This window comes from Pelobates fuscus, chromosome 7 (genome assembly GCF_036172605.1).
Source record: "Pelobates fuscus isolate aPelFus1 chromosome 7, aPelFus1.pri, whole genome shotgun sequence".
NCBI lineage: Eukaryota > Metazoa > Chordata > Amphibia > Anura > Pelobatidae > Pelobates > Pelobates fuscus.
This window is the reverse complement of record NC_086323.1, coordinates 64,093,567-64,111,159: the sequence shown is the minus strand read 5'-3', so window position 1 is coordinate 64,111,159 and position 17,593 is coordinate 64,093,567. Positions and strand designations below refer to the sequence as shown.

General features: G+C 40.3%; 1 protein-coding gene across 3 annotated transcripts in view; it reads right to left on the bottom strand.

Annotated features, from left to right (window-relative positions):
* ABCA4 (ATP binding cassette subfamily A member 4) overlaps positions 1 to 17,593 on the bottom strand; it is a 181,307-nt gene that overhangs the window by 15,946 nt on the left and 147,768 nt on the right. For all 3 annotated transcript variants that reach the window (XM_063428353.1, XM_063428352.1, XM_063428354.1), the window contains 9 exons: positions 17,318 to 17,487; positions 15,666 to 15,843; positions 14,857 to 14,972; positions 14,324 to 14,471; positions 12,742 to 12,865; positions 9,461 to 9,590; positions 8,930 to 9,050; positions 7,696 to 7,758; positions 1,468 to 1,574 (listed from right to left, as the gene is read on the bottom strand). In XM_063428353.1, coding sequence (XP_063284423.1) covers positions 1,468 to 1,574; positions 7,696 to 7,758; positions 8,930 to 9,050; positions 9,461 to 9,590; positions 12,742 to 12,865; positions 14,324 to 14,471; positions 14,857 to 14,972; positions 15,666 to 15,843; positions 17,318 to 17,487 — 1,157 coding nt within the window. The remainder of the gene's footprint in view (positions 1 to 1,467; positions 1,575 to 7,695; positions 7,759 to 8,929; positions 9,051 to 9,460; positions 9,591 to 12,741; positions 12,866 to 14,323; positions 14,472 to 14,856; positions 14,973 to 15,665; positions 15,844 to 17,317; positions 17,488 to 17,593) is intronic.

Below are 17,593 nucleotides of genomic sequence, written 5' to 3'. Positions count from 1 at the left end.
CTCATCATATTGCCGCACAAGGGTATACTTAGCCTGGAATGACACCAACCACCACTACAGCTAAATACCCGGACTCTGATAACAAATGCATGTCTCATACCTACGATGCTACCATGCCAACATTAACCCTTAAACCGTAATGTTATAATTTCTGTTAAAACTTAACTCCAGTGGTATATCATATTATGCTATTTATGTTATACATGTTAATACCTCGCTAGTTGATTATATTATGAGTCCTAAGTAGCCGTCCATTCATGAGGGCAGCAAACAGAAGCGCCTGTACAAACCGTCTTAAAATCAATCTCTTTTTTTTTTTTTTTTTTAAATGGGCAATCACACTGCTAGGCAAACACAGTACACCCACACAATGCAAAGCTTACCAGACTAAAGCTGTATGATTGCTTACTCTCTTGGACAAACATGGCCTAGCAATTATAACTTTAAACACCACTCCTGCAGTTGTAGACTTGCCTAGCCTAGCCTCCTCGTATATACACGACTTGACACAGAGACTGCTACACTACTGTAATGAGCAATTGGGAGACACTTTTCATGTTCAATTTAAGATAGCCCATCATCCTAAAATGTTGAAGCATGTTATTATTATTATTTTATTATAAAATTGTGCTGTCAAATGTATGCCACAATGATGTTTAACACTGTTACTGTCTGGCTTGTCACAGCTGTCGTGGCTTTCACAAGCGTATTGTTATGCTCTGCACAGAAAAAATAAAGAATTTAAAAAAAAAAAACACAAAAAAAAAAAACCACTAGTTTCAGACGTTATTGCCCTAGGGTTTGTTTTTTTTCCTTCTCCCTGTTTAGGATCATATTCCTTTTGTACCAACTTCATACAGTGATCTAAGTTCAAATGTAAAATACTCCACCTTGTATTTTTTATTTTGTTTCTATTTTTGTTGGTGTGGGTTAAGGGGATCCCACACAGGTGTAAGAGTATCACGTAGCAACTGAAAACCACAGGGATTTTATATATAGATTATTTATACATTATAGCCATTTGATTTAAGAAACTACCCCACAAACTCCTACCATTTGTGAAAGTTGACACTCCAGGGTATCTCATGTGGTGTATAATGTGTACTTTTGCAACGTCATTTTTTTTCCATTTGCTTTTTTATATAGACATAGCATTTTTGCTGTGTATTTTGTAAAATCTGATATGTTACACTATGATTGTACCACCCAATTATGCTCCACTAACTATTCAAAACATTACTTCACAAAATACTGGCAATGGCATATATTGGGATATATTTTGCCATTTTCCGCCTGGTGTTTTCACATGAACTTGAGAAAAGTCCGCAAAGTGGCCTGTGAAGCTTTTTAGTAGTTCACACATTTAAATTACTCCGGTACATACAATTTAATAGAGATGATAGTAGGCAGTAACACTCAGGATTAGGATGCATGTAATAAAACTATATAGAAATAAAGAATTTGTACCTGTATCCAGCAATGGATGCATCCCCTGAGGTTACTTCAATGTCTCCAGTAAGCATCTTGAAAGTGGTGGTCTTTCCTGCTCCATTAACTCCCAACAGACCAAAACACTGGGTGAAACATAACACAGGATTTCATCATACCTCAATGTGTTTATAGAACATATAACTTTTAAATAAATATCAAAATGTACATAAAAGGTAAGTTTAGGTATGATTTGGTATGGGGATACTTTACATACATGTTAAAGGCCAGATGAATTTTGTGCTTTATACATCTCTTTTAATGAATATTTTTTTGAGCTAGTCAGAATATTCTGAGATGTTTACCAATATGTTTAGGGCCCCATCTCTCCATTACAAGATGTCCACTTACCCATCAGGCAGAAATGGCCAGCCTGCCCCATGTTGATCATGATTAAGTTAGAGAAACGTCATTATGCACCCAGTGAGATGCCAACTCTCCACCTGTAGGGAGTACCAGTATCTCTCTAAGGTTGTAGGAAGATACATTTTTCTATTTGAGTACTGGGAACCTTAGTCTTATTAAGGTAAACATTACTAAATAGTAAGCATTTTTTTTTAATTTAACTTTTATGTGTTGTAAGGCCAATTAATGTGCAGTGTCATAGGATAGTATGCAATTTTGAGTGCAATTAATTACACATTTTAGTTTTCTTTAAATTTTTCTTTTAAATTTTAGTTTTCTTTAAATTACTATAAATTATATAATTCTTTATTACAAATACCTTTACAAAAAGTATTTTACACCTTAGGCCTCAATTGGATCTGCTGGTTTGGTTGATAATGATTCTTTTTATTTTATTTTGGTTATCAAACTATGGCTGGATATAAAGCCAGCCACATTTCAAGCCATTGAATTGGATAAATGTGTTGGCTACTGGAAATAAAAAAGTATTATACTTATCCATGGCACAGTTGGAGGCATGCCTCCTAACAGCCAGCAGCTGATCACTGTATTTAAAAATAAAAACAGAGGAGTATATGGGACATGCCCGACCTGTGGACATCAAGTAAAGGCTATAAATAATAGAATGAGGACTGGACAATTTATTTATTACTGCTATTTATAAAGCGCACGCAGATTCCGCAGTGCTGACACAACTTGACAAATTCCGAACATCACGTACCAACACCTCGCCCACTCCGCTACGATGGGGAACTGCGGAAACCAGGGAAGGACTCTTCTAGGCCTACATGGCCTTTCTCCTCCTTTTCTTTCTTCTATCTACAACAATTATCTCCCCCCACTCAACCTATTCATGACATAGGAACACAAGACTCACACTTGATGAATACAAGCGGTATATACATGCACACAGAAGGTCATGCTAAGAACGTGGAACGTAAACCACGGATACACACGGGGTCATGGCCTGAACCTGACCAACCGGAAAACACCCTCACATATCGTATATATGTATACACCGCACATACACCAGCCATGCCTTATACCTCTATCATTGCGCATTACCTTAAAGTCGGACACGCTGTATACTGCGATAGACTGATGGATACTATCGGCTGATGGATAATATATGTTATAACTTGCCACAATGTTTTACTTGGAGGCCTGCGAGCCTCACTTTCTGTTTTTCCTTTTTATTGATCTTACCTCAATAAAATCAGATTTACAAAAAAGATTCTGCAGCGCTGTACAATTAGTGGAGAAACGTACAATATACACAGACAAATACAAGAGGTAGAGAGAGTTCTGCCCGTAAGCTGATATCTAGCCATTGGAACTCTTTTATACAAAGTGTCTTTTATACAAAGGACAAGTCACTGTCCACCAGCCAGCCCCCCACCTGTGGCTATATCATAGGTATGGGGATTTGGGGTGGTGTTCATTATTTATTTAATTGATAGACATTCATTATAATGGGAAAAAACTACCAGACAATAAAGACAAAAACCATTCCCAAATATAAAGCAGAATTCATAAGATACTACTTTGCATCATCTACATATCTACATATTGTATAGAGCAGGGTTTCCCAATTACATTTTCCAGTGGAAACCTTTGACATAGTCTATCAACATCATGGATTAGCTTACCTTTTTCTGCAGGAGGGTAACTTTCTTTAGTGTTGCTGGCTGAGGCTGGTGTGCCAGGTTGGCAGTAGCTCACTCCCGACTGCTCCCTCACTCTGTCCAGCTTTACATGCTCTATGTCTGGGAGGAAGTGGCAGGCTATCACTTCCTCCCAGCATTCCATACAACAGGGGTCCGGTCGCAGCCTTAAATGGCCACGGTCCCTGACCGGTCCTCTGTTTAGCAATACCCATTGGGTGACCCTAAGTGCTTCGTCCACCTGATGGACAAATCGCGACGGAACCTCAGTTTTGTTATCGTGGAACACAAATTGGGAAACGCTGGTATATAGGAATGATCCAGTGTAATACGCCAAGCTAAATATGATAAGTAATTTCATTAGCCAGTGAGTGAATAAAAACTCACATTTAAAAGAGTCTTCTAAAGAGATAAAGGCTTCAAATGTACAGATTTATGTGCCCTTGACCTAGCAACAAAACCTTCTTTAATGAATGTCAGGGTACCAGGACGTTTGACCCAAGGAACATGCATCACCCTCGCTCAGGGGATTGGATTCCGCTTGAACACTTGGCAAGGTACATGCATTTCTAGCTGCACAAACCCTTGACAAGGAGGTCCCCAAACATATGAAATCAGAATGCCCACGCCTCACTCTGCCGGATAAAGTATCCCTTACATTGGAATTCGATCAGCTTTTGATTTCCTTTGGGGAGGCAGAGACCCATGCAAAGGAGTTGAGAAAGGCTTTAATGCAGCACAGAATACGCTCCTAAATACCACTGGGCCTCTTACCTGAATAATGTACCTAGCTGATGACGCATACGCCAGAGCCGAGTCGTTCACCGCAGACATGGGGTGCAAATGGGCACATGATGTTAAAAAGTGGGTGCAAGTTTGTTTTTGCATCATGGGCAATACCAATGTGGCCCTCTCTTCGGAGAGGTGCCGAGCACCACTACTCTATATTGATGCTAAATTGGCTGATTTCGGAGACAAGGACCTGGGCCTGCAGGCACAAGGGAAGTTGTTTGGCAAAGCTTTTCTAAAGTAGCTGAACAGACACGTAAATATGTTCACTTTGCTAAACAAGACACAGTCTTCTACCCAGTGGTCTTCCGGGGATCTTCACATGGAGTTTTTGGCAGGGCTAGACAAAATAGGGGTCGTGCCACCAGCCGCTTCTGGCCCTCAGGCCTCTGCAAAACACGTATTCATCCTCCTTCTACCCAGTGACGGCTCAAGGCCATAAATTCTCCTACTCTCAGGGCTCAGACAGGAGCTGCGGCAGTAGAGGACATTCTTGTGGCAGATTCAACACAGGTAAGAACCCCGCTTATATCTATGCCTTTTACTGTAATGATTGCAGGATGCCTTTTTTTTTTTCCAGAATTGAGAAACACTTACAGCAGATGCTTGGGAGTTGCAAACCGTTCGGGGTTGCGGGATCAAATTTGTGACAATGCCGACCCAGGTGCATTCATCTCACCCGATACGATTCTCAGCCTGACGATGCCCAACACATCAAACTGGAACTCTGGGAGCTTAGTGCAAAAGTGGCTATTCAACAGCCACAGGACCCGGTGGATTTTACAGCAACATCTTCCTGGTATGGAAGAAAAAAGGAGACTTTTATCCGGTAATCAACCTCAGGGACCTGAACACTCAGGTGGTTTACAGACATTTCAAAATGGAGGGCATTCTCTTCATCAGAGACCTCCTACAGGATGGAGATTGTTTCACATGACTGGATCTTAAGGACGTTTACCTGTCGGTCCCTATCCATGTCGACAACCGCCCTTTCCTCAGGTTCCTCTGGCACGGGGAGGCTTGGCAATTCACATGCCTCCCATGTTGTCTCAGCTCGGCCCCATGGTGCTTCATAAATGTCCTGAAGCCAGTGGTTGTGTACCTCAGAGAACAGGGAGTGCGCTGTATAATCTGGATGATATCCTGTTGTTCTTCTCAAGCAAGACAACTCTGCAGGACACACCATGTACACAGTGGATTTACTAGTCTCTGTGGTTCTTGATCAATCTGGCCAAATCGACCCTTGCCCCGGCACAACGAGTTCAGTTCCTGGGGTTTAAAGTGGATTTGGGGGCCTGTAAACTGCTGCTGCCTCCCTCAGAAAGTGGCAGGTATATTGATGTGGACGCTATTTCCTCTTTCGTTTTCTCCAGAAGGAGTCATCGTCTGCATTACTCGTCCTACTAAATCTAACTTGACGTCTGTCTTCTATCCTTTTTTCCCCGTCTAATCCTTCTTGCATTGTGTCTACTTTGCGTCGCTACTTAGAGGCTACTGCGGCCTTGTGGTCCTCCTCATCCCATCAGCTTCTCGTTTCCTACGTTCGCCCACACGGCCTGGTGTCGATCACAACTTTGGCCAGATGGATTTGTTGGCCTCTGTCCCTTGTTGGTATTGATTCAATCTTTCGGGGCCCACTCCGTCTAGGGAGTCATTGATGGCTTTTTCTGCGTATGCCTCTCTTTCTGACATTTTACAGGTGGCAGATTGGTCGCGAGAATCTTACCTTTACTTTCGTCCGTAGTCGTATGCCTCTTTTTTATGCTTCATTAGTGTTAAAATAGCAAAATATGAAGGCTGCTGTCATGTTGTAAAATTGAAGATTATGCTAGCTTTAGTGTACCTTTAATCTTAAGTTTAATAATGACAGCAGTATTTTCCCCCCAGTTTTCTCTTCCCGACCCCTTTATTCACTGGTAAGTTTGGGTGTTTCTGCTGCTGTATGGAAATGTTTCATTTCACGTCAATGAGTTGATTATTTCATGGTTTGTTACTTTGCGTGAGTTGATGATTATCGTGTTGATTATCATATGTGGTTTCACATTGTTTTAATTCACATAGATGGTTTATCATTCATCATTTCTCATTGTTATGGACTTGGGATGTCACAAGATGAAGAGGAAGTGCTTCTGTAACTTGTACACCTCTCATTACCAATGCTTGTTTATGATTGGTTCTCAGTTTTTCTTTGCTGCTATAGAGTTTAGTAAAGAAAGTAATGCAAAATACCTGCCTCCTGTCACTATTAAAATTAACATTATTAGTACACTAAATCTAGTATAATCTTTAATTATAACATTTCTGAGGTTTGATAATTCTTTTAAAGAAAATTAGCATGTTTAATTTTATCTAATTTTATTAAAGTTTAATTTAAAAATTGTGTTTGTATAATGTTATAATATTTACCAATAATTGTTTTTATACTTTTTATTCTCCTCTATTTCCTCATTTGAATATACATGGTATGATACAAATTAGTTTTTACATACGCAGTTATTTTGTGAAATAATTGGAAATGACGTGGGTGGGAAAACCAGATGACAGCCCCACACCTCAGCCCCACACCTCAGCCCCAAAGGGAGTGATCTGGTGGGGTGTGGGTCTGTTGTATGGCGGGCCAATTAACTTCAGTCCCATACAAAAGGGAGAAACCTAGAACAGGCAGGATAATGATCGAGATGTGTTTCATCTGTCCACCAGATTTCTCATAGAGAGGATTCCAGTGTTTATTATTGAGTTTATTTATTTGATTTAGTTGTTATTTTTAAATAATTACTTTTCAATTATTTGTCAATAATATCTGTTGAAATCAACACCTACTAGTGATTCCTTCCTGGAAACTGCAGCTTGGGTTCCTAAGAGGGCACTGTCACCCTATATCTGAAATAGGTCAACAAACTTAGAGCCAGTAATTTATGGGCTCTTAAATAAGGTGAGTAGGATTTTTTGGGAGATCTTTGTTTTAAGTGTTCTTAAATTAAACAATATTTCACCATTTGGCTCGCTCTCCTTTTTTGTATCTCACTTTATATCAACTCCTGGAAGTGTTTTATTGTGACGATAGGGCCCTGGTGTCTCTGGCCCTGAAGGTGGACCAGTTCAGGCTTAGTATCGCCCATGGGATTCTTTGCATTAGCCTGTACTTTTCCCACTAGCAAATGCAGCCTTTAGCTGGCGATGTTAGAGATATGGTCCTGGCGTTTCTGTTACCGATGAACCTTGTATCATCTGCGGGAAATTTTAGAGCTGCACTCGCACTTGTGTTTATATATAAATAGAATATGCACATTAAGCGCCAACTATCACACCTATTTATATTTGTGTTGATCTCATTAGCCAGTGAACCTACCTCTCCTGGTCGAATTCCAATGCACAGTCTGTCCACAGCAGGGATCTGTCTACCAGCATATATCTAAAGATAGAGAAATGATGGTAAATATAAACCATATCTGTCAAAAGATTAGACTCACTATTTAACAAAACAAACAGATATGTGTCTATACAACTTAGAACTGCATATTATGGATCAAACAATACTAGTCCACTATTATATGGAACATATTTTGATGGTTGAATAATATTTTATGACTGCATATCTATGTAGAAAATTTGACTCTGCAAAACTTACATCATCTTTGTGGATATGTGCATATGTTATGATTAGTAGGTCCAATAAATGCACCCAGACCACTTCATCTCAATCTCTTCATTGAGATGAAATGGTCTGGGTGAAGTGGTCCTGTAGGTCTAACCCTACAATGTAAAACATTTCTGTTTTATAGAGAATGTATTGTTTACATTACTGAGTTAAACACACCTCTAGTGGCTGTCTTTCTTGAGCAACAAGCATGCGACTAAATGCTGCTCAAAGGAAAGCGTTGAAATCACGCACATGATATTCGATATACTTGCACATCAGTCCCCAGTGCTCCTGTATGTGGGCATTGTATTGGGCCATCGGCTACAAAGCAATGTCTGCTTAATGACATCGCAGGAAGTGTAGCAGGCAGAAGCTCCAAGGGGCTCTTGTTGCTGGTAAAACTTACTTATTTTTATACTGCTGCTGGGGGTGGGCTGTAATCTAACTATGGCATTAGGAATACAGGTTTGTATTCCTAACACTATAGTTTTGTTAAATATTTAATAATGAAAAGTGTCAGGGTCTGCACTAAACATGGACCACACTGTCCTAACTATGAGAGGTCAGATTATCTCAGTTTTTTGCTTGCTTGAGGCATCTGAACACATATTTTAGTAGAGATTGGCATATCTCAACCTGACCTCTTGTTCAGTAACTGTTAAGGAAATAGAGACTAAATCTCAAATCCAGGACTTAGGTAAGGAGTTAATTTTGATATTAGTGCTAGTGTCTCTATTTCTTTAAAAAAAATGTTATCCCATTGTCTATGTTTGTAGGGTTTGTGTTGGTGATTTGAACAGCTAAATTGCATAAACCCTACAAATTACAAAATATAGATCTGCAATTTTTTTTTACTACTCTGCCCATGTATCTCTGTGAGTGCCATTGCATTATACAATGCAAGGTCTCGCACATCTATTTGAAGCTAAGGAGAAATATTTACCTTTGTTAATTCCTTTAGTTTCAATATGTCATTTTTGCCGCCACCTTTCATGATTCTCTGCCTCTCCTGAGCAACATCCTCATCTTCTCCTTCTATGGGTCCCTGTGTTGATTCTGAAAACCTAGAGAGAATTTATCAGATTTAATGGAATGAATGAAAATAAAAGTTTTTTTAAAAAGGGTTTCAGAAATGGCCAAAGCACGGCCGGTTGGTGTCTCAGAAATATATTTTGTGTAATTCTAAATAACCCTTACCATGAAAGAAAAGGCTTACCCTTGTTTGTTATGTAATATGGTACCAATGAAAAGGGCAATTAATCCAACATTAGACACAGCTGAAACTAGATTAGTTTGGTAGTAGCAGGCAAAGCAAACTAATTAATAAAGTAATTTAGCAATGACATTCTCTGTCCATGCCTTCCAGCTAAAGTTTCCAAGATACACTCACTTTAGTTGACCCAACTTTGTTTAGCCATCCCTAAGCCTAAAATGTGGAAATTGTTCATAGTGGTTTAATACTAGAGGCACTTACCACGTGCTGAAATAGAAGCGGTTCTGAATAAGAAGATTTAAGCCAAAGTATAAAACTCCTTGAATTGCCATTGCGAAGATGTTTCTACCCAAGAACTCCCATTGGAAAGGATTTGTGATATGTTCCTCTCCTAAAAAAAGGAAAAAAATCCAAACATATTTCAGTTTTTAATATTCAAGGATGGGTGGTTTTTTTTTTACCTCAATTAATCAGGAGTTTTATTTCAATATGTTTGCATAGAGTGAGTAGGAGTTATAGTTTACAAACATGGAGATTTTATTGTATAAACTTGGGCTTGTCCAACAAACTGATTATGTGCTAGAACATGTCAACCTTTTTTTTTTTATAAATTCTTTATTTTAGACTTTTTTATTTCATTTCTTTTTGGGGGGGAGGGGGTACAGAAGATAAAAAGGGAGGGGATGTGGGGTTTCAGTTGTTGATACAGATTTCTTTTAGTGAGCGTTTTGCAAACATTTTAATGTCGTATATGGTTGCTCAGTTCTCAGTTTGCCGTGTTTGTCGCGGATGTATTTTTGGTAAGCAGGGGTGGGGGGGATTTACATAAGAGTAAGGGAAGGGGGAAAATTCTATTTTTATTCTGTTGTGGTTCTGTGTTTGTACTGACTGTCTGGTTCGAATTGTGTGAACCCGTGTCTTTTGGTGCCAGCATTGTTTGTTACTAAGTGGTAAGCTTCTTGCCTCTCGATGCGGTAAGAGGTCACTTGGGTTTGGCCTGTGCTGTAGACTGTTCTCGTGGGCGGGGTGCTGGGCTTTGTGACCAGGTATTGGTATGTGGGGGGGCGCTGGGAGGAGGTGGCTACGCTGGGATGGTCGGATCTTGGTGGTGTAGGGGAAAGAGGGGTGTGCTCTCTCATCATGTGCCCTCCATACATTTGCCGCATTTCGGCTGCTTGGTTGGGGACAAGGAACGGGGGCCATATTTCCCCGGGGGTGTCGGTGCCGACCCTCAGGATGGTGTCTGTGGGTTAGGGTCAGGGGTCTGGTGTTGGGGTGATTCCTGTCCTGCCCCCTTCTCGTCCAGGCACTCCTCCTTCTCCGGTGTCAGGGGAGGGTTGAGGGTGGTAGGGGATGTGAGTATTTTCCCCCCCGCCCGCCTGTGCCCACCGGGTCCCCATTGGGTGGGGGCGGGTAGTGGGTTAGGGTGTTGGTGGGCTGGAGGATTTTGTAAGGATGTGGGGGGGGAGGTATTGGGTGTGGGAAGAATCCGTAAGTTGCTTTGGTGTATGTGCCCTTCTTTCGTTGTGGTGGTTCTTGTCGAGATGATGGTTTGAGTAGGTTTGGCTTTCGGATGGGGTGTTTAGTTCAGTACGTTGTGGCCAGTTTTGGGTAGTTTATGTCCCAGAGGTCCCAGGTTCGGTGGAACGCGTTATGAGTCGTCTATCTGTGCGGTAAATTCGTCCAGATAGCGAGTTTCTTTGATCTTGTTGATGATAGTCGATATTGTGGGAGTTCGGTGGTCGGCCCATCGTTACGCTATTGCCCTTCGGGTTGCCAGCGTTATCCTGGCGGTTAGTTTGTTTTCGCTCCTGGTGAGGGAGTCCAGCGGTTTGTTGAGTAGCATCGTCCATGGATGCACAGTGATGGGTTTGTCGAGAATCTTTTCTATGAGGCCGCAGACTTCGGTCCAGAGTGGCTTGATTTTGGGGGCAGTTCCACCAGCAGTGTAGATAAGAGCCAGTGTCGCTGCATAGTTTCCAGCATAGGCTGTCGGGTTTTTGGCCCATTTTGTGGAGTCTGTGCGGTGTCAGGTACCAGCGGAATAGCGTTTTGTATACTTGTTCTTTGTGAGTAACGCATACTGTCAGGGAGTTCGTTGCTTCCCAGATTTCGGCCCAGTTGCTTGATTCCTCCAGTGGTCCAAGGTCTCGTTCCCATGCGGCGATGTAGGTGAGGTTGATTTGGAAGGTGTGTGTCATCAGGGTGGTGTATATGTCGGAGAATTGCCCTGGATGTAGGGGTGCATCGAAGCACCGTTTCTCGAATGGTGTCAGGGGTGAGGTTCCCGCTTGTTTGATCATTGGCTGTCTTGCCAAGTCCCTGAGTTGCATGTAACGAAAATAGTCTGATGTTGTAAGTGTTTCGCCGTCTGGGAGGTCTTTGTAGGCGATGATTTCTCCCTGGTGGTATAGGTGGAGTAATCTGGAGACGTCCCTTTGGTCGAATGCGCGGAAGTGCTTTGCAACCATCCCTGGTGGGAAGAGTTTGTTGCGGTATATTGGTGTTACCGGGGAGATGAAAGAGGAGAGATCATATTTAGGGTTGAGTTTGTCCCAGAGAGCTAATGTGTGGATGATTGCAGGGGAGGTGGGTGGGGGAAGCGGACGGTGGGCGGGGGGCACCCACATGTAGGATGATGGCTGGTCCCAGCCCATGACATCGTGCTCCAGGTCCACCCATCTTTTGGTTCTCGGGGGTGCGTGCCATTGCTGGATGTGGGCCAGTTGGGCCGCATTATAGTATTGTTGGAAGTTGGGTAGTCCGAGGCCCCCGCTGGTTTTGGGGACGTACATGGTCGATCTGCGGATACATGTTTTTTTGGCTCTCCATATGAATTTGTCAATGGCGGCCTGGAGGTCTTTAAAGTCTTTTTTCTGTATGGGGATGGGCAACGTTTGAAAGAGGTATAGCAAGTTCATTTTGATGGTTGTAACTCTGCCAAGACAGGAGATTCCTAGGTTGTCCCAGCGTTGTAGATCTAGGTGAGCTGTTGCCAGTAGCGGTTTGTAGTTTAGTTCGTAGGTATCTTCCAGTTTAGGGGACAGTCGAGTGCCCAGGTACGTGAAGTGGGTCGTGGTGGTTTGGAAGGGGAACGAGTGTGCGTTCATCACCATGGGTATGAGAACGGATTTCGTCAAGTTGATTTTTGTACCCTGAGAAGCTGGAGTATTCGGTTATTACGTTGAGGGTGGCGTTCAATGATGGTATAGGGTCTGCTACGGTCAGGAGGACATCGTCTGCATACGCCGCTACCGTGTACGTGTCTCGTCTGATCTGGATGCCATGAATGTCGGGGTGGTTGCGTAAGAACATGTCAAACTTAAAACTTCTAACGAGTTTCCAGCAACATTGTCTCCAACTTTTACTACCCGAGGCCTTCATTAGCATAATTTAAAAAGACAAACCTGGCTGTTGGGATCAAGGACATAAATATGAGAGCAAGAGGAAAAAAACAATTATCTAACCTGCACAAAAACTATAATTGTTTCCACAATGGTCATCCGTTTGATTTTGGACAAAAGCAGACAAAAAAAACTCACCAAAGCGAGCATACACATCCGTCACTGCTTGGTTCATAGCCAAGTCAATGAGCCCACGGCCCAAGCAGAAGTGTGGGAAGATTAACAGCATGTCCTTCAGCCTTTCATTGAACCTTAACAAAGACTGAAAAGAAGGAAAAACAAGCCACATGTCTAAAAACAAAACATCAACAGACATTTAACCTACCAATCTACACAGAGTGCTTGGTGAAGTATGCCACAAGGAATATCGAATTACCAAAATTCAGAGATTCATGTCCTTGTCTCAGGGTGAACATTAAGATTTTTGTAATCACACGAATTCTATCATACTTTGCACTGCCTTGATTTGTGAGTAGCAACATTTTTTTTTTTAATATTTTTTATGGAGATAGTGTAGATGAAGCTTGTTTAAAAATAAGGCCTTGATTGAATATTGTTGGATAAGCTCTCCAAATGATTAATATTAGACATGTGCATTTGTTTTTGTACGAACACGATTTTTTTCGTATTTGTTTACCGAAACGTAAACGAAAGTCCTACATACGAAAATGAAACAAAATAAAAAAGGGCTTATGACAAATGCTTTGCCTTTTCATTTCAGTTCTTTCATTTATTGGACACACTGCGCATGCGCAAAAAAAAAAAAAAAAAGGAAGGACGGACGGACGGAGCAGTCATAGTGACCCCCATAGGTTAATGCGGGTGGGGGTGAGGGGGATAATTGAATGGTTAATGTTACAAGGAGGGAGCTGGTAGCACTGCCGGCTCCCTCCTTGCTTTTTATTTTTTTGTGCATGCGCAGTGCTGTTTAAACAAATTATTTTTTCAGCATTTCAGCATTTGTACAAAACAGAAAATTTCACTGGTGCACATGTCTATTTAATATTAATGGATACATTTTTAAAAAATAGTTTACATTATGAAAATAAATGAGTAATATATACTTTAATATGTTGAAAAACTTATTTTGAAATGTTTATCCCAAAAAATGTAATCAATTGAGAAACGTATCCAACGATATTAAATCAAGGTCTAAGTGAATGAGTCCTAACATGGATCCATGAGGAAGCATTATTACACAAAAGTGTTTTGATGGTTTATCATTTGGTTATACTCGGCTGAGTATAAACAAGACATGGACAGACTTCGATTAACCAGCTGGCTTTTCAGTTCCCGCCACCATCTCTCTTAAAGTAGTGACTTTATTCTTTATTTTATTTTCTGGCAGCAATTGCCCAGAACACCTGCCTTGCAAAGATGTTGTTGCATTGGGAAGTCTGTGATTGGGCAGCTACAGAATGTTTGGCCTGGGTACGAGTGGGGAAGCCTTGGAAAGGAAGCAAAAAAAAAAGACATCTGCAGCTTTTTACAACTACTTAGATATATCCCTAATGAAAAAATGTGTACGTAAATGTATGCAGGTTTTCATTGGGGGTATACCTACTAAATAGTTATTTTTTGGGCTTACGTCGACAGTAGACTGCTCCTTTATGTATTTATAAAGTGTTGCTTATACAAACACTTGTACTCAAGCATAGATAGTTTTCATATACTACACAACAAGGCAGGAGTTTTGGAATTAAGACACGTTCTTACATACCCTGTTGTTCTCAAACAGGTCCAGGATGAAGGTGATGGCACTGCTGTTTATACCAATAAAAAGATTCAAACAAGATAAAGCGACATAAGCTGTGCTTGGTACATTGAAGAGATAAGAAGCCGGGTACATCATCGGGATCACAGCCCACCTGCAAACAAGAAAACTTCACTAATGGAGGAAACTCAACGTGATGCCAGTGTCCAAGAGGATGCATTTAACTTGAATTTAAAAAAAAATAAAAAAATTTACTGCCATCACTCTATATTAATAAATAGTTTGGAGTAGCCATGTTAGCCCAGCGATACTAATCAAAATAATGGAGCATTACAATATTGGATAAATTCTAAAATGTTATTATCATAAAAAGGAATAGCATGAGAACGGAGTAATATGATACAAGATTAAATACCAATAAACAAAGAATCAAGCCCCAACATGTTTTTCTATTTTTATAGTTGCACTTTTGATTCAGAGATCAAAGAGGTCTGCAGAGTGGAGTGGCACTTGGATTCAGATATGCCGCGTGTACTTACCCATAGAAGAAAAGCAATGCAATGAGTGCAGGAAGGTTTGAATAGGAAGTGTAGGCTTTCTTGTCAAACACAATAAATATCACCACGACCATGACAACACTGATAGCATAATTCATCTGGTATAAGACAAAAGATCAATGAGCACTTGTATATTGACGTTACACGTTTTATCCTGTTTAACTTGTAAGGTTGTTACAATTTTTAACAGTAACAGTCTATTAAGAGTGTTGGCAATTCTTGTGTTGTTTACCTTGTGAGCTATTCTGAAAATTGGTAATGGTAAGATTTAGGAAACCCACCCAATCACTTCCACTGCTACATGCAGCATCTTAGGATTCTGAGGTTGATAGAAAGAATACTCCAATATTAATGTAATACTTGTAAGGTGTCAATGTAGGGTAATAGTTGCTCGAGCAAAGGATTAATCTGACTGCCGTTCTGGGGTCAGGAAGGAATTTTTTTCCTAGTTTGTTGCAAGTGCTTCAAACTGGGTATTTTTTGCCTTCTTTTGGATCAACAGCAAAATACAAATGTGAGGAAGGCTGAACTTGATGGACGCAAGTCTCTTTTCCGCTATGTAACTATGTAACTATGTAACAGACGGTAAATTGTCCTGGGTAGATTACTGCCAGTGCTAAATGAGTAGGACATTGTAAATGTAATAACTTCTTAAGGATGAAATACGGTACTTATGATAGCACACCCTGTAGTTCTCAACGTGTCATATTAATAGTGTGTGCTCCTTTAAACTAACATAACACAGAGCATTGCTTTACATGTTCTGGGTATTGAAGCTCAATGTTACTCACAATGTCCCAGGTGTAGTTTGTAAACCAGTACACGGTAGGGCTGACTCCACTGACAAACTGAAGGTGTTTAGCATTGGAAACTCTTTCCTGAATCAAATACAGAACAAAACTGGCCGGGATGAATGACATGGCAAAAATCACACAAATGGCAACCACAACATCCACTGAGGTAGTCAATCTGGAAATAGAAAACAAACAGGATATAATAATCATTTTCTACATTACAAGAAAGAAAGAAAGAAAGAAAGAAAGAAAGAAAGAAAGAAAGAAAGAAAGCATTGTTTTATAGTAGTTGTACAAGTTAGGAATGGTATGCTAGTTTCCAGCTAGCCTTTTCTATTTCGTCAGCTTTAACGTTCTGTATTATCCATGACGGATTATACAATAGAAAGAGTATTTCTTTTATAATATATAGGCGTTTTATGTAAGTACCAAACTAGGGGTCAGGCTTGACTACCCAGCCAGTAAATTATCAGAGGACACGGCTCACTACCCAAAGATGCAAGGAGATCCAAAACAATCCAGCAGAAATTGTTTTTTTTTAAAACTGTGATACTTTATTTGGTGGCCAGTGAAATTGTGTATTTTTAATAGAAGGCAACAATTCTGTGACATGGACAAAGGTCAACATCTATAGCAACTATATGTACTTACAAGTGCTAACTTGAGTGCCATTTTTCGCATACACATTTTTGGCCCTACATCAGGATCATTTATGGTGACTAAGCGTGTGCTATATTGACACTGATCAAGGCAGGCTCTTAGTTTAATATTGTGGCAAACCCCACCTTACATTGAGATCTGTGGGAAGAAAGGAAAAGGAAGACCTACATCCACTTCGCAAATTTATGGACATCTAACCACACAAATCAGGTGACATTAGTGCCTGAAATGTGACATCACAGTGCAATTTTAAATAAATGAGATAAAGGGTACATTGGAAAAAAAAAAAACTTCATGGAATACGTAAACCAACGAACTGTAGGATGAAAAGTTATATTTTCGGAATTCCCCCAAACATGCACAAATGTATCTGAAGAAATAGCTTTTTTTTCAATAGTGCAGACACAATTATAAATCCTATAGAATGTTCCAGAAACTATAGCTTATAGTAATCGATTTGATGAAATAAAGTCTGCAACTGATTCTATTACTGGTGTATAAATACACAAGGTTCCCGTAGGTGAAGGTGGAACATAAATTGCTCAGGCTGTAAATAATAGGACACAAGATTCTGTTATGTAGGTTGATATCAATAATGATAATGGAGTTTACTGACAGACTGAGGATCAAATCACTGTCTATATCATGCTGGGCTTTCACCAATGAATTAAAAATGCAAGAGGAACCAAAACCACTACACGGCATCTGAAGATATCAACTTAATTCCCTACACAATCAATGATTTATAAACACAGTTCTGTTGTCAAGGACATTTTTGGACAATCTGTAGTAACTCTTTTAAAGCAAAATAGGTGGTTTTCTGGCCCTAAACCTTCAAACCCAACTTCTATTGAACCAGTGAACGTGAAGTAGAATAATTTTAGATTAGAGTCAAGAGAATCTGTAGAACTGCAGATGCAGACCTGAAGATAACAAGTTATATAAATGCATTTCATAAAGAATGTAGACTTGCTCCATTGTCTCCTTACACTGTGACCTCCGAGAGTTGATCCTTAGTGAGATTCAGTGGATGGTTCATGGTAGTTATACCAAACTCTTCAGGATCCTTGTCTTCACCCAAGTTAGCTCTTAAAATGGCATTGTTGGCAACGTTAATGAAAATGGCCATGGCATGCCAACCTTTATTGTTAAACCAAACCTAGAAAGGAATCACAATATGTGTCTATAGCAGGCAAAATATTTTCACAATAAATTTAGAGCGATTATATAGCCTTTAGAAAAAATATTTAAAAATGAGGCATTGA